The sequence below is a fragment of the Oncorhynchus keta genome, chromosome 25 (genome assembly GCF_023373465.1).
Source record: "Oncorhynchus keta strain PuntledgeMale-10-30-2019 chromosome 25, Oket_V2, whole genome shotgun sequence".
In the NCBI taxonomy this organism is placed as follows: domain Eukaryota; kingdom Metazoa; phylum Chordata; class Actinopteri; order Salmoniformes; family Salmonidae; genus Oncorhynchus; species Oncorhynchus keta.
Genome location: NC_068445.1, coordinates 41,227,238 through 41,253,895, shown reverse-complemented (window position 1 = coordinate 41,253,895; position 26,658 = coordinate 41,227,238). Strand labels below are relative to the sequence as shown.

Genomic DNA, 26,658 nt, shown 5'->3' with positions numbered 1-26,658 from the left:
ACCTGGTCAAACAGACTCATGCCCAGTACAGGAAGTGCTGTGTTCTCTTACCTGATCAAACAGACTTATGCCCAGTACAGGAAGTGCCGTGTTCTCTTACCTGGTCAAACAGACTCATGCCCAGTACAGGAAGTGCTGTGTTCTCTTACCTGGTCAAACAGACTCATGCCCAGTACAGGAAGTGCTGTGTTCTCTTACCTGGTCAAACAGACTCATGCCCAGTACAGGAAGTGCTGTGTAGACCAGGTTATACAGAGTGATGAACCACTCATCATAGACCGTCTGGAGACATGAGACATGAAAATGATGTGAACACTGAATAGTTGTTAAGGAAATATGTGTATACTGTACAATCAATAGGTATATACTGCAGGAGTTGAATTGGGTGAAGGTTTGGATAGAATTATAGAAATAAAAACCATGAGAGGGTCTCTCTCTCCCTCTCCCTCTTACCTGTGCTGAGAAGCCGCAGAAGAAGGCGTACCAGAAGTGAACGAAGGTAAAGGTGAAGTTCTTGTAGAAGAAGTAGCGCAGGAATTTACACATCCTCAGGTAGGACCAGCGGCCGTGGACCAGCAGGAGGCGCTGTAGAGAACATTTTAAATGGCTCCACACTTTACAGTAAAACAACTAAATTCAAACAATAAAAACAAATAATAAAAATGATGAATAAAATAAAGGTAAAAGTTCCCTGGTGTGTGGCGCTCTTACCTCGAGAAAGCGGAACTGAGCGAAGGAGTAGTCTGAGGACAGAACCGCCTGCATCCCTTCCTGACCGCTTATACCTACACCTATATGAGCAGCTGAGAGAGAGAGGGGAGGGAGAGAGGAGAAGGAGGGAGAGGAGAGAGAGGGGGAGAGGGAGAGAGGAGGAGGAGGAGGGAGAGAGGAGGAGGAGGGAGAGAGAGAGAGAGAGAGAGAGAGAGAGGGGAGGAGGGAGGGAGAGGGGGAGAGGGGGAGGAGGGAGAGAGAGGCGAGGGAGGGAAGGAGAGAAAAAGGGGAGGGAGGGGAGGAGGGGGAGAGGGGAGAGAGAGAGCGATAGGGAGGAACGAGAGAGGAGGTGGGAGAGGGGGAGGGAGGCAGAGAGACAGGGGAGGGAGGCAGAGAGGAGGAAGAGAGTGGGGGAGGAGAGAGAGAGGATGAGGAGAGAGAGAGAGGAGAGAGGAGGGGAGGAGGGAGAGGGAGAGGAGGAGGAGGGAGAGAGGAGGAGGAGGAGGGAGAGAGAGAGAGGGGAGGAGGGAGAGAGAGAGGGGTGAGGATGGAGGGAGAGAGGGGGGAGGAGAGAGGGAGGAGGTGGGAGAGAGAGATGGAGGAGATGGGAGAGAGAGGCAGGAGGTGGGAGAGAGAGGTGAGGGAGGGAGGGAAGGAGAGAGAAAGGGGGGGAGAGAGAGAGGGGAGGGAGGAGAGCAGGAGGGAGAAAGAGAGAGAAAGGGATAGAGGTGGAAGAGAAAAGGTCAGAGGTCAGCTATGTCTTAAGTATTGAAATAGGGTGCTGTTTGGGACTCTTCCCGGGGTCCACACAGAACATGGGACTCTTCCTGGGGTCCACACAGAACATGGGTCTCTTCCCGGGGTCCACACAGAACATGGGTCTCTTCCCGGGGTCCACACAGAACATGGACCATGATGTAATATAGAGCATTAATAGACAAGAACAGCTCAAGGACAAAAATATATATAAAAGAATAAATGCATACACACAAACTATCTAGGTCAAATAGGGGAGAGGTGTTGTGCCGTGAGGGGTTGCTTTATCTGTTTTCGGAAACCAGGTTTGCCTTTTATTTTAGCAATATGAGATGGAACAGAGTTGCATGCAATATTGGCTCTATATAATACTGTACAGTTTCGAAAATTAGTTCTGAATTTGAGGACTGTCAAAAGACCCCTGGTGTCAGAGCTGTGTGTAAGTTGACTAACCATTTGGAATTTTCAACACATTAATGTTTCTTATAAAAACAAGAAGTGATGCAGTCAGTCTCCCCTCAACTCTTAGCCAAGAGAGACTGGCAGCATAGTATTGATATCAGCCCTCTGATTACAATGAAGAACAAGACGTGCCGCTCTGTTCTGGGCCAGCTGCAGCTTAACTAGGTCTTTCCTTGCAGCACTGGACCACACGACTGCCTAATAATCAAGATTAGAAAAGACTACGGCCTGCAGAACTAGCTTTTTTGAGTGTGGTGTCAAAAAAAGCAGAGCATCTCTTTATTACGGACAGACTTCTCCCCATCTTTACAACCATTAAATCTATATGTTTTGACCATGACAGTTTACAATATAATGTAACACCAAGGAATTTAGTCTCCTCATTGTGTTCAACAGACACACCATTCATTAGTAGATTCAGCTGAGGTCTAGAAATTAGGGAATGATTTGTACTAAATACAATGCTCTTAGTTTTAGAGATATTCAGGACCAGTTTATTACTGGCCACCCATTCCAAAACAGACTGCAACTCTTTGTTAAGGGTTTCAGTGACTTCATTAGCTGTGGTTGCTGATGCGTACAGTATATGGTTGAATCATCAGCATACATGGACACACATGCTTTGTTTAATGCCAGTGGCAGGTCATTGGTAGAGGGCCTAGAGAGCTGCCTTGCGGTACACCACACTTTACTTGACATTAGAGAAGCTTCCATTAAAGAAAGCTCTTAGAGTTCTATTAGATAGATTGCCATATCGTGGATTCAGAGCTGAGGTAAGCCAAAACGCATACGTTTACTCAACAACAGGTTATGGTCAATAATATCAAAGGTTGCACTGAAATCTAACAGTACCGCTCCCACAATCTTCTTTATATAACATTATTTTTATTATCAATTTCTTTGTACCTTTAATCATGCTGACGTCATTGGCCCCGTCTCCTATGGCCAGAGTGACAGCCTGTTTGTATTTCTTGACCAGCTCAACCACCTGGGCTTTCTGTAGTGGTGTCACTCTACAGCAGATCACTGTCTTACACAGACAGGCTGCACGCAGGAACAACAGCTCCATGCTATGCTCCAGGGCATAGGCCTGATGGGGAGAGAGAGGAGGTTATGGTCCTTCTGTAGCTCAGTTGGTAGAGCATGGCGCTTGTAACGCCAGGGTAGTGGGTTCGATTCCCGGGACCACCCATACGTAGAATGTATGCACACATGACTGTAAGTCGCTTTGGATAAAAGCGTCTGCTAAATGGCATATTATATTTATTATATTATATTATATTATATTACATATTATATTATATATATTATATTATGATAGATGGTAGGCCTGATGGGGAGAGAGAGAAGGTTAGATGGTAGGCCTGATGGGGAGAGAGAGGAGGTTAGATGGTAGGCAGGATGGGGAGAGAGAGGAGGTTAGATGGTAGGCCTGATGGGGAGAGAGAGGAGGTTAGATGGTAGGCCTGATGGGGAGAGAGAGGAGGTTAGATGGTAGGCCTGATGGGGAGAGAGAGGAGGTTAGATGGTAGGCCTGATGGGGAGAGAGAGGAGGTTAGATGGTAGGCCTGATGGGGAGAGAGAGGAGGTTAGATGGTAGGCCTGATGGGGAGAGAGAGGAGGTTAGATGGTAGGCCTGATGGGGAGAGAGAGGAGGTTAGATGGTAGGCCTGATGGGGAGAGAGAGGAGGTTAGATGGTAGGCCTGATGGGGGAGAGAGGAGGTTAGATGGTAGGCTTGATGGGGAGAGAGAGGAGGTTAGATGGTAGGCCTGATGGGGGAGAGAGGAGGTTAGATGGTAGGCCTGATGGGGATGGAGGAGAGGAGGTTAGATGGTAGGCCTGATGGGTTAGAGAGAGAGGAGGTTAGATGGTAGGCCTGATGGGGAGAGAGAGGAGGTTAGATGGTAGGCCTGATGGGGAGAGAGAGGAGGTTAGATGGTAGGCCTGATGGGGAGAGAGAGGTAGGTTGGGGAGAGGTTAGGTAGGCCTGATGGGGAGAGAGAGGAGGTTAGATGGTAGGCCTGATGGGGAGAGAGAGGAGGGTAGATGGTAGGCCTGATGGGGAGAGGCCTGAGAGGAGGTTAGATGGTAGGCCTGATGGGGGGAGAGAGGAGGGTAGATGGTAGGCCTGATGGGGAGAGAGAGGAGGTTAGATGGTAGGCCTGATGGGGAGAGAGAGAGAGGAGGTTAGGCCTGATGGTAGGCCTGATGGGGGGGGAGAGATGGGGGGAGATTAGATGGTAGGCCTGATGGGGAGAGAGAGGAGGGTAGATGGTAGGCCTGATGGGAAGAGAGAGGAGGTTAGATGGTAGGCCTGATGGGGAGAGAGAGGAGGTTAGATGGTAGGCCTGATGGTAGGCCTGGGAGAGAGAGGAGGTTAGATGGTAGGCCTGATGGGGGAGAGAGAGGAGGTTAGATGGTAGGCCTGATGGGGGAGAGAGGAGGTTAGATGGTAGGCCTGATGGGGGGAGAGAGAGGAGGGTAGGCCTGATGGTAGGCCTGATGGGTTAGAAGGCCTGAGAGAGGAGGTTAGACGGTAGGCCTGATGGGGGGAGAGAGGAGGTTAGACTGATGGGGGTAGGCCTGATGGGGGAGAGAGAGGAGATTAGATGGTAGGCCTGATGGGGGAGAGAGAGGAGGTTAGATGGTAGGCCTGATGGGGGAGTTAGATGGTAGGCCTGAGGAGATTAGATGGTAGGCCTGATGGGGAGAGAAGGAGGGGGAGAGAGGAGGTTAGATGGTAGGCCTGATGGGGGTTAGAGAGAGGAGGTTAGATGGTAGGCCTGATGGGGAGAGAGAGGAGGTTAGATGGTAGGCCTGATGGGGAGAGAGAGGAGGTTAGATGGTAGGCCTGATGGGGATGGAGAGAGAGGAGGTTAGATGGTAGGCCTGATGAGGAGAGAGAGTTGGTTAGATACCAGGTGGAACAGTACTGTAAAACTGTGTCTTAGTAAATACCAGGTGGAACAGTACTGTAAAACCATGTCTTAGTAAACACCAGGAGGAACAGTACTGTAAAACTGTGTCTCAGTAAATACCAGGTGGAACAGTACTGTAAAACCATGTCTTAGTAAATACCAGATGGAACAGTACTGTAAAACCATGTCTTAGTAAATACCAGATGGAACAGTACTGTAAAACCATGTCTTAGTAAATACCAGGAGGAACAGTACTGTAAAACCATGTCTTAGTAAATACCAGGTGGAACAGTACTGTAAAACCATGTCTTAGTAAATACCAGATGGAACAGTACTGTAAAACCATGTCTTAGTAAATACCAGGAAGAACAGTACTGTAAAACCATGTCTTAGTAAATACCAGGTGGAACAGTACTATAAAACCATGTCTTAGTAAATACCAGATGGAACAGTACTGTAAAACCATGTCTTTGTGTGTCTCACCAGACTGTGTCCGTTGATGACCAGGCCGTACTCCCCGTTCACCTCCTCGTCCCTGACCACCTTCGGCTTGTTACCCAGCGTCCTCTCTGGCATGAAGATGGCCTCCTCCTCTGCACCTGGTTTCATGGTGCTCAATACATTCCTGGTTCAACACCAAAACAATTCCTGTCATCTCATACTATTCCATCATGTTATCAACATGTGGTGGGCGATTCTGGTTATAGAGAGCTACATTAATGACAGGTTTTATTCCAATTCAGCTATAGCACACCTGAATCAAATAATCAACTAATCAGTCTTCCAGGCCATGATTAGTTGAATAATATGTATTAGTGCAGGGTTGGAGTAAATCCTGCACACAGGGTGTTAGTATTGGGGTCAGTGTGGGCAGGGTGATGTGGTTATGATGTCACTTCCCCTGACCTCAGTTCCTGTCTGACATCATCCGGGTTGTTGGCCGACACGATGAAGATGTCGTTCATCTCCTCACGCAGCATGTTGCACGAGTAGCCAATGTTCTCCGCCGTCTCTGTCACATGACCACAACACACAATGTAATTGGTGGAGACAGACAGTGAAAAGAACAGAATTACATGTATGTTGTTCATGTTCCAGGCTGACTACATTGCAGTCGCCTGCCAGATCTCACATTGCGTGAATAGGTGTTTAACATAGCGTGACTGCAATGTAGTTGTCCTGGAACGCAACCATGGTTAGACGAGAATAGAGGCTTAGAGATAGATTTAAGATTAGAGGTAAATTAGATAGATAAGATAATGTTAGATAATGTTAGAGGTAATGTTAGATCATTTTAGAGATACGGTTAGATAGATAATGTTAGAGGTAAGGTTAGATAATGATAGAGATAATGCTAGAGGTAAGTCTAGATAGATAATGTTAGAGGTACGGTTAGATAATGATAGAGATAATGCTAGAGGTAAGTCTAGATAGATAATGTTAAAGGGAATGTTAGATATATGATTAGATAACGATAGAGATAATGTTCGATAGATAATGTTAGAAAAGGTGGCTAACCCTGTATCTTTGATTGATTGATTGATTGATTGGCCAACCCTGTATCTTTGATTGATTGATTGATTGATTGACTAACCCTGTATCTTTGATTGATTGATTGACTAACCCTGTATCTTTGATTGATTGATTAACCCTGTATCTTTGATTGATTGATTGACTAACCCTGTATCTTTGATTGATTGACTAACCCTGTATCTTTGATTGATTGATTGATTGTATCTTTGATTGATTGACTAACCCTGTATCTTTGATTGATTGATTGACTAACCCTGTATCTTTGATTGATTGATTGGACTAACCCTGTATCTTTGATTGATTGATTGACTAACCCTGTATCTTTGATTGATTGATTGACTAACCCTGTATCTTTGATTGATTGATTGACTAACCCTGTATCTTTGATTGATTGATTGGACTAACCCTGTGTATCTTTGATTGATTGATTGACTAACCCTGTATCTTTGATTGATTGATTGACTAACCCTGTATCTTTGATTGATTGATTGACTAACCCTGTATCTTTGATTGATTGATTGACTAACCCTGTATCTTTGATTGATTGATTGACTAACCCTGTATCTTTGATTGATTGATTGACTAACCCTGTGTCTTTGATTGATTGATTGACTAACCCTGTATCTTTGATTGATTGATTGACTAACCCTGTATCTTTGATTGATTGATTGGACTAACCCTGTATCTTTGATTTTGATTGATTGACTAACCCTGTATCTTTGATTGATTGATTGACTAACCCTGTATCTTTGATTGATTGATTGACTAACCCTGTATCTTTGATTGATTGATTGATTGATTGATTGATTGATTGACTAACCCTGTATCTTTGATTGATTGATTGACTAACCCTGTATCTTTGATTGATTGATTGACTAACCCTGTATCTTTGATTGATTGATTGACTAACCCTGTATCTTTGATTGATTGATTGATTGATTGATTGATTGATTGACTAACCCTGTATCTTTGATTGATTGATTGATTGATTGACTAACCCTGTATCTTTGATTGATTGATTGGACTAACCCTGTATCTTTGATTGATTGATTGACTAACCCTGTATCTTTGATTGATTGATTGACTAACCCTGTATCTTTGATTGATTGATTGACTAACCCTGTATCTTTGATTGATTGATTGACTAACCCTGTATCTTTGATTGATTGATTGACTAACCCTGTATCTTTGATTGATTGATTGACTAACCCTGTATCTTTGATTGATTGATTGACTAACCCTGTATCTTTGATTGATTGACTAACCCTGTATCTTTGATTGTTTGATTGACTAACCCTGTATCTTTGATTGATTGATTGGACTAACCCTGTATCTTTGATTGATTGACTAACCCTGTATTGTTGATTGATTGATTGACTAACCCTGTATCTTTGATTGATTGACTAACCCTGTATCTTTGATTGATTGATTGATCTTTGATTGATTGATTGACTAACCCTGTATCTTTGATTGATTGATTGACTGACTAACCCTGTATCTTTGATTGATTGATTGACTAACCCTGTATCTTTGATTGATTGATTGATTGATTGATTGACTAACCCTGTATCTTTGATTGATTGACTAACCCTGTATCTTTGATTGATTGACTAACCCTGTATCTTTGATTGATTGATTGACTAACCCTGTATCTTTGATTGATTGATTGACTAACCCTGTATCTTTGATTGATTGATTGACTAACCCTGTATCTTTGATTGATTGATTGACTAACCCTGTATCTTTGATTGATTGATTGACTAACCCTGTATCTTTGATTGATTGATTGACTAACCCTGTATCTTTGATTGATTGATTGACTAACCCTGTATCTTTGATTGATTGATTGACTAACCCTGTATCTTTGATTGATTGATTGACTAACCCTGTATCTTTGATTGATTGATTGACTAACCCTGTATCTTTGATTGATTGATTGGACTAACCCTGTATCTTTGATTGATTGATTGACTAACCCTGTATCTTTGATTGATTGATTGACTAACCCTGTATCTTTGATTGATTGATTGATTGACTAACCCTGTATCATTGATTGATTGATTGACTAACCCTGTATCTTTGATTGATTGATTGACTAACCCTGTATCTTTGATTGATTGATTGACTAACCCTGTATCTTTGATTGATTGATTGGTTGATTGATTGGACTAACCCTGTATCTTTGATTGATTGACTAACCCTGTATCTTTGATTGATTGATTGGACTAACCCTGTATCTTTTTGATTGATTGATTGACTAACCCTGTATCTTTGATTGATTGATTGGACTAACCCTGTATCTTTGATTGATTGATTGACTAACCCTGTATCTTTGATTGATTGATTGACTAACCCTGTATCATTGATTGATTGATTGATTGACTAACCCTGTATCATTGATTGATTGATTGATTGATTGACTAACCCTGTATCATTGATTGTTTGATTGATTGATTGACTAACCCTGTATCATTGATTGATTGATTGACTAACCCTGTATCTTTGATTGATTGATTGGACTAACCCTGTATCTTTGATTGATTGACTAACCCTGTATTGTTGATTGATTGATTGGACTAACCCTGTATCTTTGATTGATTGATTGACTAACCCTGTATCTTTGATTGATTGATTGACTAACCCTGTATCTTTGATTGATTGATTGACTAACCCTGTATCATTGATTGATTGATTGACTAACCCTGTATCTTTGATTGATTGATTGATTGACTAACCCTGTATCTTTGATTGATTGATTGATTGATTGGACTAACCCTGTATCTTTGATTGATTGATTGATTGATTGATTGATTGATTGATTGATTGATTGATTGATTGATTGACTGATTGACTAACCCTGTATCTTTGATTGATTGATTGACTAACCCTGTATCTTTGATTGATTGATTGACTAACCCTGTAGCTTTGATTGATTGATTGATTGATTGACTAACCCTGTATCTTTGATTGATTGATTGACTAACCCTGTATCTTTGATTGATTGGACTAACCCTGTATCTTTGATTGATTGGACTAACCCTGTATCTTTGATTGATTGGACTAACCCTGTATCTTTGATTGATTGGACTAACCCTGTATCTTTGATTGATTGATTGACTAACCCTGTATCTTTGATTGATTGGACTAACCCTGTATCTTTGATTGATTGACTAACCCTGTATCTTTGATTGATTCTAACCCTTTGATTGATTGGACTAACCCTGTATCTTTGATTGATTGGACTAACCCTGTATCTTTGATTGATTGGCCAACCCTGTATCTTTGATTGATTGATTGACTAACCCTGTATCTTTGATTGATTGATTGATTGATTGGCCAACCCTGTATCTTTGATTGATTGGACTAACCCTGTATCTTTGATTGATTGATTGATTGATTGACTAACCCTGTATCTTTGATTGATTGATTGGACTAACCCTGTATCTTTGATTGATTGATTGGACTAACCCTGTATCTTTGATTGATTGATTGATTGATTGATTGATTGATTGATTGGACTAACCCTGTATCTTTGATTGATTGATTGACTAACCCTGTATCTTTTTGATTGATTGATTGACTAACCCTGTATCTTTGATTGATTGATTGATTGATTGACTAACCCTGTATCTTTGATTGATTGACTAACCCTGTATCTTTGATTGATTGATTGATTGACTAACCCTGTATCTTTGATTGATTGATTGACTAACCCTGTATCTTTGATTGATTGATTGACTAACCCTGTATCTTTGATTGATTGATTGACTAACCCTGTATCTTTGATTGATTGATTGACTAACCCTGTATCTTTGATTGATTGATTGACTAACCCTGTATCTTTGATTGATTGATTGACTAACCCTGTATCTTTGATTGATTGATTGACTAACCCTGTATCTTTGATTGAATGATTGACTAACCCTGTATCTTTGATTGATTGATTTATTGATTGATTGATTGATTGATTGACTAACCCTGTTTGTCGCCGGTGAGCACCCAGATCTTGATGTCAGCTTTGGCGAGCTGCTCGATGGTCTGTGGCACACCATCCTGGAGCTTATCCTCTATGGCTGTAGCCCCCAGCAACTACACACACACACACACACACAGAGAGAGAGAGACATTAAATAATTACAGCCATCAGGTCTTACTCTTTATCAAAATGTAAAAACTACATCTGTTCCTGGTTCAGTGTTAAAGCCTTCCTACCACCAGGTCTTTCTCTATCTCCTCATAGAGCAGGTCTAGCTTGTCCTCTCGGTCCTCCAGGGCTGTGCTGGCCTCATGATGGCGCTGTTTCCACCTGCTAAAATACTCCTCATCCAAGTCCTTATAGGCCAAAGCCAGGGTCCGCAGGCCCTCACCAGCATACTCCTGTGCATGGACAGGACACACACACGATACACACACACGTTGCATTTTTCTGTTTTTTTACGTTACGGTTATGTTTGACGTGATCCACCACCCTGACCACTGTGCTCCGGTTTCGTTTTATCAGAATGTCATGTCAGGAGATCAGGATGATGAAAAGAGGATATGACAGATGCATGGGGAGGGAGGAGGACAGATAGGCATACAGACTAACACATGTACAGACATAAATACCCCCCCCCCCACCCTAACCTTACCCCCCCCACCCCTAACCTTAAACCCCACCACCACCCTCACATATGTTTACATTGCCAAATTAACTGAAATAGATAATAAACTAAAGTGAAATAAACAATTAAAAAAATGACAGTCGTGGCCAAAAGTATTGAGAATGACACAAATATTAATTTTGACAGTCTGCTGCCTCAGTTTGTATGATGGCAATTTGTATATACTCCAGAATGTTATGAAGAGTGATTAGATTAATTCCAATTAATTGCAAACTCCCTCTTTGCCATGCAAATGAACTGAATCCCCTCAAAAACATTTCCACTGCCCTTCAGCCCTGCCACAAAAGGACCTGCTGACATCATGTCAGTGATTCTCTCGTTGACGAGGACAAGGCTGGAGATCACTCTGTCAAGCTGATTGAGTTCGAATAACAGACTAGAAGCTTCAAAATGAGGGTGGTGATTGGATTCATTGTTCTTCCTCTGTCAAACATGATTACCTGCAAGGTAACACATGCCGTCATCACTGCTTTGCACAAAAAGGGCTTCACAGGCAAGGATATTGCTGCCAGTAAGATTTCACCTAAATCAACCATTTATCGGATCATCAAGAACTTAAAGGAGAGCAATTCAATTGTTGTGAAGAAGGCTTCAGGGCGCCAAAGAAAGTCCAGCAAGCGCCAGGACCTTCTCCTAAAGTTGATTCAGCTGCGGGATCGGGGCACCACCAGTACAGAGCTTACTCAGGAATGGTAGCAGGCAGGTGTGAGTGCATCTGCACGCACAGTGAGGCAAAGACTTTTGGAGGATGGCCTGGTGTCAAGAAGGGCAGCAAAGAAGCCACATCTCTCCAGGAAAAACATCAGGGACAGACTGATATTGTGCAAAAGGTACAGGGATTGGACTGCTGAGGACTGGGGTAAAGTTATTTTCTCTGATGAATCCCCTTTCCGATTTTTTGGGGCATCCAGAAAAAAGCTTGTCCGGAGAAGACAAGGTGAGCGCTACCATCAGTCCTGTGTCATGCCAACAGTAAAGCATCCTGAGACCAGTCATGTGTGGGGTTGCTTCTCAGCCAAGGGAGTGGGCTCACTCACAATTTTGCCTAAGAACACAGCCATGTATAAAGAATGGTACCAACACATCCTCCGAGAGCAACTTCTCCCAACCATCCAGGAACAGTTTGGTCACGAACAATGCCTTTTCCAGCATGATGGAGCACCTTGCCATAAGGCAAAAGTGAAAACTAAGTGGCTCAGGGAACAAAACATCAATATTTTGGGTCCATGGCCAGGAATCTCCCCAGACCTTAATCCCATTGAGAACTTCTGGTCAATCCTCAAGAGGCGAGTGGACAAACAAAAACCCACACATTCTGACAAACTCCAAGCATTGATTATGCAAGAATGGGCTGCCATCAGTCAGGATGTGGCCCAGAAGTTAATTGACAGCATGCCAGGGCGGATTGCAGAGGTCTTGAAAAAGAAGGGTCAACACTGCAAATATTCACTCAATGCATCAACTTCATGTAATTGTCAATAAAAGCCATTGACACTTATGAAATGCTTGTAATTATACTTCAGTATTCCATAGTAACATCTGACAAAAATATCTAAAGACACTGAAGCAGCAAACTTTGTGAAAATTAATATTTGTGTCATTCTCAACTATTGGCCACGACTGGACAGTAAACATTACAATCACAGAAGGTCCATTTCATATATTATTATTATTATTAAGTATATATACAGTGTTGTAACGATGTGCAAATAGTTAAAGTACAAAAGGGAAAAATAAATAAAAATAAATATGGGTTGTATTTACAATGGTCACACATCTTGCTGCTGTGATGGCACACTGTGGTATTTCACCCAGTAGATATGGGAGAATATCAAAATTGTATTTGTTTTCAAATTATTTGTGGGTCTGTGTAATCTGAGGGAAATATGCAGCTCAGTTTCCACCTCATTTTGTGGGCAGTGTGCACATAGCCAGTGTTCTCTTGAGAGCTAGGTCTGCCTACAGCGGCCTTTCTCAATAGCAAGGCTATGCTCATTGAGTCTGTACATAGTCAAAGCTTTCCTTAAGTTTAGGTCAGTCACAGTGGTCAGGTATTCTGCCACTGTATTCTCTCTGTTTAGGGCCAAATAGCATTCTAGTTTGCTCAGTTTTTTTTGTTAAATCTTTCCTACGTGTCAAGTAATTATCTTTTTGTTTTCTTGTGACTTTCTCTCTCTCTCTCTCTCACACACACTCTCTCTTACGTTGAGGTGTTCAGTGGTGGTGTCCATCAGCTTGGTACAGGACTGGTGCAGCCTCTCATAGACCATGGTGTCTGCTCCTTTACAATACAGACACAGCTTCCCCTCTGGACTCCGCACTGTAGTGCACACACACACAGCGCCCCCCCCAGACACACACACACACACAGCGCCCCCCCCAGACACACACACACACACCCACACACGCGCACAGTTAGGCTACATCCCTTACAGACATAGTACAGTGAGAAAGAAGCTAAATCTCTCATGTTTTGTGTTCACCGATGACGGACATCCTCTTGCGGACATTGTTGAAGTCGAGGATGGCGAGCAGCTCGTAGCTGCGTTGTTTTCCCATCTCTACGATAGTGACGCTCTCTGGCGTGCGCGAGCGGAACACGAAGCCAAAGTTGCGCGCTGCGGTTACCAAAGCACCTTCGTCAGGTGACTGGGCCTGGTACAGCAACTCACCTGTACAGAGGTAGTGAGGTCATTTCCTGTTGTTAGAGGAAGTGGTCATAGCTATCGTTCTCTCTTTTTGTTGCCTACATACATGAATATGGATAAACATGCAGTCTTCCCTTTCTGACACAATTTCATAATCTCAACAATCTCAACAAGCAAAAACAAACATGCTCCTCACTTTCACAAACACTCTCTCTCTATCCCTACCCCCATCTCTCTCCCCATCCCTCCTCTCACTCTCCCTGCCTCCCTCCCTCTCCCCTCCCTGCCTCCCTCCCTCTCCACTCCCCCTTGCTCTCTCCCCGTCTCTCCCTCCTACTCTCCCCTCCCTCCATCCCTCCCCTCGCCTCTCCTCCCTCCCTTCCCTCCCTCCCTCCCTCCCCCTCTCCTCCCCCCCTGCCTCCCTCCATCTTCTCACCCTCTGTCTTCTCCTCAGCCATAACAGTGTGACAGACGGCCAGTGTTCTGAAGAAGGAGTGGACCTCCACATTCTCCAGCTTTACAGCCTCCACCAGGGAGTGGTCATGGAAGGAGAATTGATGGTCAGCAAGAGGGTTGAAGGACCAGTCCACTGTCTCTGTGTGCTCGTTGATCTCCAATCTCTGGCCAGTGTAGTCAAATACATCTCCTGGAGAACAGAATAGAGACTTGATGAGTTCATATGGGGTTCCTCACAATGGAGGAGGGATTCATGCGAACCTGTGATTGATTGTGTGTGTGTTCATGTGTGTGCGACATGCATGTGTGTTTCTGTATCCTTCCATACACACTTCCTTGCCTGCCTATGTATCATCTGAACCTCACCGTAGCCCTTCCTAGTTACCATCTAAATCACACCGTAGCCCTTCCTAGTTATCATCTGATCCTCACCGTAGCCCTTCCTAGTTACCATCTGAACGTCACCGTAGCCCTTCCTGTGTACCATCTGAACCTCACCGTAGCCCTTCCTAGTTACCATCTGATCCTCACCGTAACCCTTCCTAGTTACCATCTGAACCTCACCGTAACCCTTCCTAGTTACCATCTGAACCTCACCGTAGCCCTTCCTAGTTACCATCTGATCCTCACCGTAGCCCTTCCTAGTTACCATCTGATCCTCACCGTAGCCCTTCCTAGTTACCATCTGAACCACACCGTAGCCCTTCCTAGTTACCATCTGAACCACACCGTAGCCCTTCCTAGTTACCATCTGATCCTCACCGTAGCCCTTCCTAGTAACCATCTGAACCACACCGTAGCCCTTCCTAGTTACCATCTGAACCACACCGTAGCCCTTCCTAGTTACCATCTGAACCACACCGTAGACCTTCCTAGTTACCATCTGAACCTCACCGTAACCCTTCCTAGTTACCATCTGATCCTCACCGTAGCCCTTCCTAGTTACCATCTGAACCACACCGTAGCTCTTCCTAGTTACCATCTGAACCTCACCGTAGCCCTTCCTGTGTACCATCTGAACCTCACCGTAGCCCTTCCTAGTTACCATCTGATCCTCACCGTAACCCTTCCTAGTTACCATCTGAACCTCACCGTAACCCTTCCTAGTTACAATCTGAACCTCACCGTAGCCCTTCCTAGTTACCATCTGATCCTCACCGTAGCCCTTCCTAGTTACCATCTGATCCTCACCGTAGCCCTTCCTAGTTACCATCTGAACCACACCGTAGCCTTTCCTAGTTACCATCTGAACCACACCGTAGCCCTTCCTAGTTACCATCTGATCCTCACCGTAGCCCTTCCTAGTAACCATCTGATCCTCATCGTAGCCCTTCCTAGTTACCATCTGATCCTCACCGTAACCCTTCCTAGTTACCATCTGAACCTCACCGTAGCCCTTCCTAGTTACTATCTGATCCTCACCGTAACCCTTCCTAGTTACCATCTGAACCTCACCGTAACCCTTCCTAGTTAACATCTGATCCTCACCGTAACCCTTCCTAGTTACCATCTGATCCTCACCGTAGCTCTTCCTAGTTACCATCTGAACCTCACCGTAGCCCTTCCTAGTTACCATCTGAACCTCACCGTAACCCTTCCTAGTTAACATCTGATCCTCACCGTAACCCTTCCTAGTTACCATCTGATCCTCACCGTAGCTCTTCCTAGTAACCATCTGATCCTCACCGTAGCCCTTCCTAGTTACCATCTGATCCTCACCGTAACCCTTCCTAGTTACCATCTGAACCTCACCGTAACCCTTCCTAGTTAACATCTGATCCTCACCGTAACCCTTCCTAGTTACCATCTGATACTCACCGTAGCTCTTCCTAGTTACCATCTGAACCTCACCGTAGCCCTTCCTAGTTACCATCTGAACCACACCGTAACCCTTCCTAGTTAACATCTGATCCTCACCGTAACCCTTCCTAGTTACCATCTGATCCTCACCGTAGCTCTTCCTAGTTACCATCTGAACCTCACCGTAGCCCTTCCTCGTTACCATCTGATCCTCACCGTAACCCTTCCTAGTTACCATCTGATCCTCACCGTAACCCTTCCTAGTTACCATCTGAACCTCACCGTAGCCCTTCCTAGTTACCATCTGATCCTCACCGTAACCCTTCCTAGTTACCATCTGAACCTCACCGTAGCCCTTCCTAGTTACCATCTGATCCTCACCGTAACCCTTCCTAGTTACCATCTGAACCTCACCGTAGCCCTTCCTAGTTACCATCTGAACCTCACCGTAACCCTTCCTAGTTACCATCTGAACCTCACCGTAGCCCTTCCTAGTTACCATCTGAACCTCACCGTAACCCTTCCTAGTTACCATCTGAACCGCACCGTAGCCCTTCCTCGTTACCATCTGAACCTCACCGTAGCTCTTCCTAGTTACCATCTGAACCTCACCGTAGCCCTTCCTAGTTACCATCTGAACCACACCGTAGCCCTTCCTAGTTACCATCTGATCCTCACCGTAACCCTTCCTAGTTACCATCTGAACCTCACCGTAGCCCTTCCTAGTTACCATCTGAACCACACCGTAGCCCTTCCTAGTTACCATCTGATCCTCACCGTAACCCTTCCTAGTTACCATCTGAACCTCACCGTAGCTCTTCCTAGTTACCATCTGAACCACACCGTAGCCCTTCCTAGTTACCATCTGATCCTCACCGTAACCCTTCCTAGTTACCATCTGAACCTCACCGTAACCCTTCCTAGTTACCATCTGAACCTCACCGTAGCCCTTCCTCGTTACCATCTGAACCTCACCGTAACCCTTCCTAGTTACCATCTGAACCACACCGTAGCCCTTCCTAGTTACCATCTGAACCTCACCGTAACCCTTCCTAGTTACCATCTGAACCTCACCGTAGCCCTTCCTAGTTACCATCTGAACCTCACCGTAGCCCTTCCTAGTTACCATCTGAACCTCACCGTAGCCCTTCCTCGTTACCATCTGAACCTCACCGTAACCCTTCCTAGTTACCATCTGAACCACACCGTAGCCCTTCCTAGTTACCATCTGAACCTCACCGTAACCCTTCCTAGTTACCATCTGAACCTCACCGTAGCCCTTCCTAGTTACCATCTGAACCTCACCGTAGCCCTTCCTAGTTACCATCTGAACCTCACCGTAGCCCTTCCTTGTTACCATCTGAACCTCACCGTAGCCCTTCCTAGTTACCATCTGAACCTCACCGTAACCCTTCCTAGTTACCATCTAAACCACACCGTAGCCCTCCTAGTTACCATCTGAACCTCACCGTAGCCCTTCCTAGTTACCATCTGAACCTCACCGTAGCCCTTCCTAGTTACCATCTGATCCTCACCGTAACCCTTCCTAGTTACCATCTGATCCTCACCGTAGCACTTCCCGTTGATGGAACACTTGTTGAATGTCATGATGTTCTGAGTGAGTGTTCCGGTCTTGTCCGAGAAGATGTATTTGATTTGACCCAGCTCCTCGTTCAGGGTGGTGGTCCGGGCCTTGGCCGGGGTGTCACTACTGGCATGGTACATCTTCCTGTCCCAGTCGATGTAGAAACTGTTGCCCAGACGGATGACCTCCACACTGCAACACACATACAGGAATAATTCATGACATTACATACTGTAGAACCAAAGCTCAGACATGTATCTGCAAGGTACAGTATCTCAAATAGGCAGAAATACAGAAATAGACTCTCTCTCTCTCTCATTCACTCTCACTCTCACTCTCTCTCTCTTTCTCTCACTCACTCTCACACACCTGACGTAGAGGGAGATGGGTACGACTGTGTTGAGGATGATAACGTAGGACCAGAAGGTGAGGAAGGAGGAGAAGGGAGTGTCGACTCCGTCCTGTCTGGGCAGGAAGGCCGTGAACTCTGACCCCCAGCGTTGCTCCCAGATCCGGTTGCCGATGGCCAGGATCATGCACATGAACGCCAGGAAGCCAAAGATCTGACGGGGGAAAGAGGGGTCAAGAGGTCAACAGGTGAGAAGAGAGATGTAAAGGCTGACAGAAACTATAGATAATTCAACTGAACCCAGTGTAATAGATAAAACACCATTTTGGAAATGAGAGATGCTCAGTGAATGTTAAAATGAAGATCTTAATGAAACCCACAACAGCTGGACTCACACAAAGGACGAGCACGTTCATCAGGCGGTCAATGCTGGTCCTCTTGAACGTGGTCTTCCCACAGTTCTGCATCAGTTTAGTCTCTGGACCTAATGGACCACAACCGGACCACAGGGTTAGTATTAAATAAGAATTTAGAAGACAACTAAACAGCTGATAATTGACACAACCTCAATGTATAGAAGAATAGTTTTTAATAAAGGTTAGAAGCAGTTAGTGTTAGGTATTCCCAGTTGAGGTTTATTATCTATACTGGCCAGCAGAGGGCGGTGTTAACTAACCCGTGAGCCAGCACTTGCCCTTACCTCTACACCTGACAAATACAAGTTTATTGGATTTGACCCTTATCCTCTCACCCTCCAAACAGCACCAGTCCTGACCTCTAACCTTTCACCACCGAACAGCACCAGTCCTGACCTCTAACCTCTCACCTCCAAACAGCACCAGTCCTGACCTCTAACCTCTCAACAGCACCAGTCATGACCTCTAACCTCTCACCTCCGAACAGCACCAGTCCTGACCTCTAACCTCTCACCTCCCAACAGCACCAGTCCTGGCCTCTCACCTCTCACCTCCCAACAGCACCAGTCCTGGCCTCTAACCTCTCACCTCCCAACAGCACCAGTCCTGGCCTCTCACCTCTCACCTCCAAACAGCACCAGTCCTGACCTTTAACCTCTCAGTTCCCGAACAGTACCAGTCCTGACCTCTAACCTCTCACCTCCGAACAGCACCAGTCCGAAGCACCACTCTGTGTTCCTGAGGGTGCAGCCCCTCAGCAGGATCTTGTTGTTGTCCAGAGAGTATTTCTGACCAGCGTTTGTCAATGTTCCTGTGAAACGGTCCAGCCGGTTGTTGGGTGGCTCACAGCGCACCTCCCCTGGACAGGGTTAGGAGAAGAAGATGAGACACAGGGTTAGAAGGAGAGGATGAGAAACAGGGTTAGAAGGAGAGGATGAGACACAGGGTTAGGAGAAGAGGATGAGACACAGGGTTAGGAGAAGAGGATGAGACACAGGGTTAGGAGAAGAGGATGAGACACAGGGTTAGGAGAAGAGGATGAGACACAGGGTTAGAAGGAGAGGATGAGACACAGGGTTAGGAGAAGAGGATGAGACACAGGGTTAGAAGGAGAGGATGAGACACAGGGTTAGGAGAAGAGGATGAGACACAGGGTTAGAAGGAGAGGATGAGACACAGGGTTAGGAGAAGAGGATGAGACACAGGGTTAGGAGAAGAGGATGAGACACAGGGTTAGGAGAAGAGGATGAGACACAGGGTTAGGAGAAGAGGATGAGACACAGGGTTAGGAGGAGAGGATGAGACACAGGGTTAGGAGGAGAGGATGAGACACAGGGTTAGGAGGAGAGGATGAGACACAGGGTTAGGAGAAGAGGATGAGACACAGGGTTAGGAGGAGAGGATGAGACACAGGGTTAGGAGAAGAGGATGAGACACAGGGTTAGGAGGAGAGGATGAGACACAGGGTTAGGAGGAGAGGATGAGACACAGGGTTAGGAGAAGAGGATGAAACACAGGGTTAGGAGGAGAGGATGAGATACAGGGTTAGGAGGAGAGGATGAGACACAGGGTTAGGAGGAGAGGATGAGACACAGGGTTAGGAGGAGAGGATGAGACACAGGGTTAGGAGGAGAGGATGAGACACAGGGTTAGGAGGAGAGGATGAGACACAGGGTTAGAAGGAGAGAAGAGTAGGTATTCATATGTTTAAAATATCATTAATTTACTAGAGCACTGAACCCACACCTGATTTAAATATGCTTCTGACACAATGTTTTTCTCTGGCATTTGGTTTTATGCTTTTATGGTCATTATGGCGTGGCTACAAAGCAGGAGCAGGATGACTTTTTCCCCAGACTCTGATCAAAGGTCAGTTTATGCATTTCTCCCTTAATGGTTAATATTAGGATTTGGCTGATCCTGGATCTGTATTCAAGGGAAACTTCTACCCAGAGATACTACGTAGAAAGTGTCTAACCAACCCTCTGAGTGTAACTCACCATTGAAAGCAGCCAGGCTGTGGATCTTGTCTCCCATGTCTCCTGTTACTGTCAGAGCCTGCTTCACTTTTAGATTGGTCTCTCTGAGAGGTGGAGGAGAAGGAGGAGAAAGAAGAGAAGGAGAAGGAGGGGAGAAGAGAAGGAGGAGAAGATGGGCAGAGGATGAGGAGAAGGAGAAGAAGAAGAGAAGAAGAGGAGGGGGAGGAGGAGAAGAGGAGAAGATGGGCAGAGGATGAGGAGAAGGGGAGAAGAGGAGGAGAAGGAGGAGAAGATGGGCAGAGGATGATGAGAAGGGGAGAAGAAGAAGAGAAAAAGAGGAGGGGGAGGAGGAGAAGAGGAGAAGATGGGCAGAGGATGAGGAGAAGGGGAGAAGAAGAAGAGAAGAAGAGGAGGGGGAGGAGAAGAGAAGGAGGAGGAGAAGATGGGCAGAGGATGAGGAGAAGGGGAGAAGAAGAAGAGGAGGGAGAGGAGGAGAAGAGGAGAAGATGGGCAGAGGATGAGGAGAAGGGGAGAAGAAGAAGAGAAGAAGAGGAGAAGGAGGAGAAGAGAAGGAGGAGGAGAAGATGGGCAGAGGATGAGGAGAAGGGGAGAAGAAGAAGAGGAGGGAGAGGAGGAGAAGAGGAGAAGATGGGCAGAGGATGAGGAGAAGGGGAGAAGAAGAAGAGAAGAAGAGGAGAAGGAGGAGAAGATGGGCAGAGGATGAAGAGAAGGGGAGAAGAGGAAGAGAAGAAGAGGAGGAGGAGGAGAAGAGGAGAAGATGGGCAGAGGAGGAGGAGGAGGAGGAGGAGGAGAGAAGAGGAAGAGGAGAAGATGGGCAGAGGAGGAGGAGAAGGAGAGAAGAGGAAGAGGAGAAGGAGCAAGGAGGGAGATAAGGTATGAGGAGTGAGTACTAATAGACATAAGCTTTGTACAGTAGATGGACTAGTAAAATGAAACACACACACACACACAGACACAGACCCATCAAGTTCAGCAGTCTCTATGTAGACCAGGTTGAGAGGTTCACTACTCGAGAGCAGCAACAGGTCTGCCTGAAATCACACAGAGATTCACAGAATCAGATTCACTGACTATCAAACACACTGAATATAGGCACCAGATTCACACCCAGTCTATCAGGATGGTCTCCTGTGCCAACGGTTAAAATAGACTAACAGTGATGTACAGTATGTTTCAGGGCTGAATCAGTATGTTTCAGGGCTGAGTCAGTATGTTTCAGGGCTGAGTCAGTATGTTTCAGGGCTGAGTCAGTATGTTTCAGGGCTGAGTCAGTATGTTTCAGGGCTGAGTCAGTATGTTTCAGGGTTGAGTCAGTATGCTTTAAGGAACTAACAGTGAAGTACAGTATGTTTCAGGGCTGAGTCAGTATGTTTCAGGGCTGAGTCAGTATGTTTCAGGGCTGAGTCAGTATGTTTCAGGGCTGAATCAGTATGTTTCAGGGCTGAATCAGTATGTTTCAGGGCTGAGTCAGTATGTTTCAGGGCTGAATCAGTATGTTTCAGGGCTGAATCAGTATGTTTCAGGGCTGAGTCAGTATGTTTCAGGGCTGAATCAGTATGTTTCAGGGCTGAGTCAGTATGTTTCAGGGCTGAATCAGTATGTTTCAGGGCTGAATCAGTATGTTTCAGGGCTGAGTCAGTATGTTTCAGGGCTGAATCAGTATGTTTCAGGGCTGAATCAGTATGCTTTAAGGAACTGACAGTTTTCTGTTCTCACCGTAACAAACTGGTTGTTTTCCAGTTTGATGATGTCGCCCACCTGAACAGCCATCCATGTCTCACTCCGTAGTCTAGAGAGATAAATATGGAGAAGGAGAGGTGGGGTGGGTAGAGAGGTGGGGTGGGTAGAGAGAGAGAGAGGGAGAGAGAGCGTGGTGGGGGAGGGAGGGAGGGAGGGAGGGGAAAGTGAAAGTGAGAGAGAATTGTGAGTAGACATTAGGGATTCCCTGTTGTTTGGGGACAGTCAGGAGGAAATATAAGACGAAACATAAACAGAAGGGTCCGACTGTATTTTCCTTTGAACCACTCTGTCTGTTAGTGTCCTCGAGTCAGGAGTCACATCAACAGGAAGAAAACAAGCACTTCCTGTTGTCCTGCAGCTGCTTCCTTATTGCCCCCGAGAAAAGAGGACACGGTGCCTTACTGTCCCTGCCTTACGAACACACATTTTGTTGTGGGAATGGATTTGTGTGGAGGACAGTGGAGGGCCAGACGGTATCTGACCACGCACACACGCACACGCACACGCACGCACACACACACACACACACACACACACACACACACACACACACACACACACACACACACACACACACACACACACACACACACACACACACACACACACACACGTGACACCAATAGTAGATCTGATGAACTTACTCTCCATCCATGAGCACTGTGACCTTCCTGTTGTTCACCTGGTTGTCACTCCTGTGGCGGTTCTGGTAAAACAGAGAGGATTATAAAATTCATTAGACATTAGTTTCTAACCTCAAGGTTCGTTTCCTGGTTAAATCCTGTGTAAATGGGACTGGTGAATGGAGTTAATCGTTAAAAGTTCTTCAGGTCAGAGGTTGTGTAAATGTTTGGTTTCGGTCTGGAGTCTCACCAGACCACCCAAAACTCGGACATCCCGCCACTGCGTCGCCAAAGATGGCCACCATCTCCTCACCAAGAGCCAATCATGATAAGCCAAATACGATGACCTCACTAAAGCTGTCGCTGGACCGTGAAGGCAGAAAGGTCTGATTCTACGTCCCAAATGGCACATTATTCCTTATATAGTGCACTACCTTTTTGAGTCTATGGGTCCTGGTCTAAAGTAGTGTACTACAGCTCTATTGGTCCTCATATAAAGTAGTGTACTACAGCTCTATTGGTCCTCGTCTAAAGTAACGTACTACAGCTCTATTGGTCCTCGTATAAAGTAGTGTACTACAGCTCTATTGGTCCTCGTCTTTTTGACCAGAGTCTATGGGTCCTGGTCTAAAGTTGTGCACTACAGCTCTATTGGTCCTGGTCTAAAGTAGTGCACTACATAGGGAATAGGGTGCCATTTGGGACCTGGTCTGTGTCTCCACCTGACCTAACAAACAGATCCTTGTTTTGCTACGGAGGTTAACGTGTTACCAGGTGAGATCACATTTCCCAGACCGGTTCAGTATCAGGTTGCCAAATTCAACCCACAGCCAGTAAAGTAGCAATAGTATTTGTTTAACTTGACAGCTGGAACTGAAAGTCATTTTCCTTTTTATTGTTTTGGTATTGAAACTAAATTCCTGCTTGATTCAGGAAGTAGTGAAAGAACAAGCCCATGAGAGAGAGAGAGAGAGAGAGAGAGAGAGAGAGAGAGAGAGAGAGAGAGAGAGAGAGAGGTGTAGAGAGAGAGAGGTGTAGAGAGAGAGAGAGAGAGAGAGAGGTAGAGAGAGAGTGAAGAACAAACACCATTGTAAATACAACCCATATTTATGCTTATTTATTTTATCTTGTGTCCTTTAATTATTTGTACATTGTGTATATATATATATATATATATATATATAATATGACATTTGTTTTGAAACTGTTGTATGTGTAATGTTTACTGTTAATTTTTGTTGTTTTTCACTTTATATATTCACTTTGTATGTTGTCTACCTCACTTGCTTTGGCAATGTTAACACATGTTTCCCATGCCAATAAAGCCCTTGAATTGAATTGAATTGAATTGAGAGAGAGAGAGAGAGAGAGAGAGAGAGAGAGAGAGAGAGAGAGAGAGGTAGAGAGGTAGAGAGAGAGAGAGGTGTAGAGAGAGAGAGGTGTAGAGAGAGAGAGAGGTAGAGAGAGAGAGGTAGAGAGGTAGAGAGAGAGAGAGAGAGAGGTGTAGAGAGAGAGAGAGCGGTAGAGAGGTAGAGAGAGAGAGAGGTGTAGAGAGAGAGAGAGAGGTAGAGAGAGAGAGAGGTAGAGAGAGAGAGAGGTGTAGAGAGAGAGAGAGGGGTAGAGAGAGAGAGAGGTAGAGAGGTAGAGAGAGAGAGAGAGGTAGAGAGGTAGAGAGAGAGAGAGATGTGTAGAGAGAGAGAGAGAGAGAGAGAGAGAGAGAGAGAGAGAGAGGTAGAGAGAGAGAGAGAGAGAGAGAGAGAGAGAGAGAGAGAGAGAGAGAGAGAGGTAGAGAGAGAGGAGAGAGAGAGAGGTGTAGAGAGAGAGAGAGAGAGAGGTAGAGAGAGAGGTAGAGAGGTAGAGAGAGAGAGAGAGAGGGTTGTAGATAGAGAGAGAGAGGTAGAGAGGTAGAGAGAGAGAGAGAGAGAGGTGTAGAGAGAGAGAGAGAGAGAGAGGTAGAGAGGTAGAGAGAGAGAGAGGTGTAGAGAGAGAGAGAGAGTAGAGAGAGAGAGTAGAGAGGTAGAGAGAGAGAGAGAGAGAGAGAGAGAGAGAGAGAGAGAGAGAGAGAGAGAGAGAGAGAGAGAGAGTGAGAGAGAGAGAGAGAGAGAGAGAGAGAGAGAGAGGTGTAGAGAGAGAGAGAGAGAGAGAGAGAGAGATGAAAAGGAAAAGCTAAGAAGATATCTGCTTGGGGCAGCAGGGTAGCCTAGTGGTTAGAGCATTGGACTAGTAACCGAAAGGTTGCAAGTTCAAATCCCCGAGCTGACAAGGTACAAATCTGTCGTTCTGCCCCTGAACAGGCAGTTAACCCACAGTTCCTAGGCCGTCATTGAAAATAAGAATTTGTTCTTAACTGACTTGCCTAATAAATAAATAAATAAAAATTGGAATGGCGAAGGGCTGAGCAGCGGTAAGCTGTGAAAGGTAAGGAGGATGGGCAAGGCCCATATGCAGGATCCTTCTATATGTATATGAATAACTCACTATGTCATCGGTAGCATCTTTAGCAGCAGTCACAGACAGCACCAGGACCAGAGGGACTACGGTCGTGAACCAGGACAGAGAGGAGATGGCAGGAATCACCTACCGCAACACAACATTCAACAAACACTCAGGTAACATTTATACAACATTTCACATTAATATAACAGACACCCCAAAGATAGGGAGGAGATGGTGGTCATACAATTAGGAATTAGAATATTAGAATGATCATGAACCTTCTACTGATGGTATAAAGGGGCTGCAGGGTAGCCTAGTGGTTAGAGTGTAGAGGCAGCAGGGTAACCTAGTGGTTAGAGTGTAGGGGCGGCAGGGTAGCCTAGTGGTTAGAGTGTAGAGGCGGCAGGGTAGCCTAGTGGTTAGAGTGTAGAGGCGGCAGGGTAGCCTAGTGGTTAGAGTGTAGAGGCGGCAGGGTAGCCTAGTGGTTAGAGTGTAGAGGCGGCAGGGTAGCCTAGTGGTTAGAGTGTAGAGGCGGCAGGGTAGCCTAGTGGTTAGAGTGTAGAGGCGGCAGGGTAGCCTAGTGGTTAGAGTGTAGAGGCGGCAGGGTAGCCTAGTGGTTAGAGCGTTGGACTAATAACCGAAAAGTTGCAAGATCGAATCCCCGAGCTGACAAGGTACAAATCTGTCGTTCTGCCCCTGAACAGGCAGTTAGCCCACTGTTCCTAGGCCGCCATTGAAAATATGAATTTGTTCATAACTGACTTGCCTAGTTAAAACAAGGTAAAATTAAGGTTAGACATTTTGGTCGGTAAGTTGGTCAACCATGGTTTGCCAATGCCTTGATAAGATATTGTGTAAAATAATGAATTTGAAGAATTTATCTTCCCTGTATGTTTGTTAGCTAGCTAGCCAGACAGTTTTAGAGGAATGATTCCATTTATTGTTCAAATTAACTGCCAATATTCCAACATTCCATTCAAACAATGTAGCCAATCCACAGCCAGACACTGTCTGACATCATGATGGGACTTAGATAAGTTGTAAATGCACCAAGTACTGATATTGTATCATATAATAGCACTCATAGATTTCCAAGAAAACACAACATTTTGTCATTTATCGTCTGTTTACATATATTTTTAGAGGCTATTTATACATCACTTTTGTATAAAACCTGCTTAAACTGCATTTATAATTATATGGCAAAAATGTTAAAATCTAATAAACAATATCTGATATCGCAACTTTTATTTTCCTGCACAAGTCCAATCAGGATCCTGCCTCTACTACCATTCATTCCAATTAGAGTGGTTTGGATCTCTCCCTGACCAATGTGGCTGACATTTCCATTGCATTCTGGAACTTCAAAATCAAATACATTTTTTTGGGTCACACACACAAGTGTTTAGCAGATGTTATTGCATGTGTGGCAAAATGCTTGTGTTTCTAACTCCGGCAGTGCAGTAATATCTAACAATTTCACAACATACACATAAATCTAAGTAAAGGAAAATAATTAAGAATATATGGACAAGCAATGTCAGAGCAGCATAGAGGCT

At 45.1% G+C, this 26,658-nt stretch overlaps 1 protein-coding gene and 1 long non-coding RNA gene across 16 annotated transcripts in view; both read right to left on the bottom strand.

Annotated features, from left to right (window-relative positions):
* Positions 1-26,658, bottom strand: part of LOC118381462 (phospholipid-transporting ATPase ID-like) — an 88,875-nt gene that overhangs the window by 8,796 nt on the left and 53,421 nt on the right. The window contains exons 5-24 of the mRNA XM_052479559.1: positions 25,142-25,240; positions 22,685-22,746; positions 22,017-22,089; positions 21,261-21,331; positions 20,301-20,383; positions 19,001-19,159; positions 18,280-18,368; positions 17,905-18,098; positions 17,519-17,727; positions 14,131-14,340; positions 13,530-13,718; positions 13,251-13,366; positions 10,595-10,759; positions 10,360-10,471; positions 5,756-5,861; positions 5,333-5,474; positions 2,836-3,019; positions 712-803; positions 454-585; positions 199-282 (exon numbers count right to left, since the gene is read on the bottom strand). Coding sequence (XP_052335519.1) covers positions 199-282; positions 454-585; positions 712-803; positions 2,836-3,019; positions 5,333-5,474; positions 5,756-5,861; positions 10,360-10,471; positions 10,595-10,759; positions 13,251-13,366; positions 13,530-13,718; positions 14,131-14,340; positions 17,519-17,727; positions 17,905-18,098; positions 18,280-18,368; positions 19,001-19,159; positions 20,301-20,383; positions 21,261-21,331; positions 22,017-22,089; positions 22,685-22,746; positions 25,142-25,240 — 2,571 coding nt within the window. The remainder of the gene's footprint in view (positions 1-198; positions 283-453; positions 586-711; positions 804-2,835; positions 3,020-5,332; positions 5,475-5,755; positions 5,862-10,359; positions 10,472-10,594; positions 10,760-13,250; positions 13,367-13,529; positions 13,719-14,130; positions 14,341-17,518; positions 17,728-17,904; positions 18,099-18,279; positions 18,369-19,000; positions 19,160-20,300; positions 20,384-21,260; positions 21,332-22,016; positions 22,090-22,684; positions 22,747-25,141; positions 25,241-26,658) is intronic.
* Positions 14,406-17,441, bottom strand: LOC127911804 (uncharacterized). Of its 15 annotated transcripts, none has more exons than XR_008079413.1 (3): positions 17,185-17,441; positions 16,558-16,656; positions 14,406-14,709 (listed from the first exon to the last, which is right to left on the bottom strand). It is a non-coding gene; the product is annotated as an uncharacterized LOC127911804 (long non-coding RNA). The 15 variants fall into 15 exon arrangements; XR_008079417.1 differs by lacking the exon at positions 17,185-17,441 and adding an exon at positions 16,987-17,026; XR_008079418.1 differs by lacking the exon at positions 17,185-17,441 and adding an exon at positions 16,855-16,894.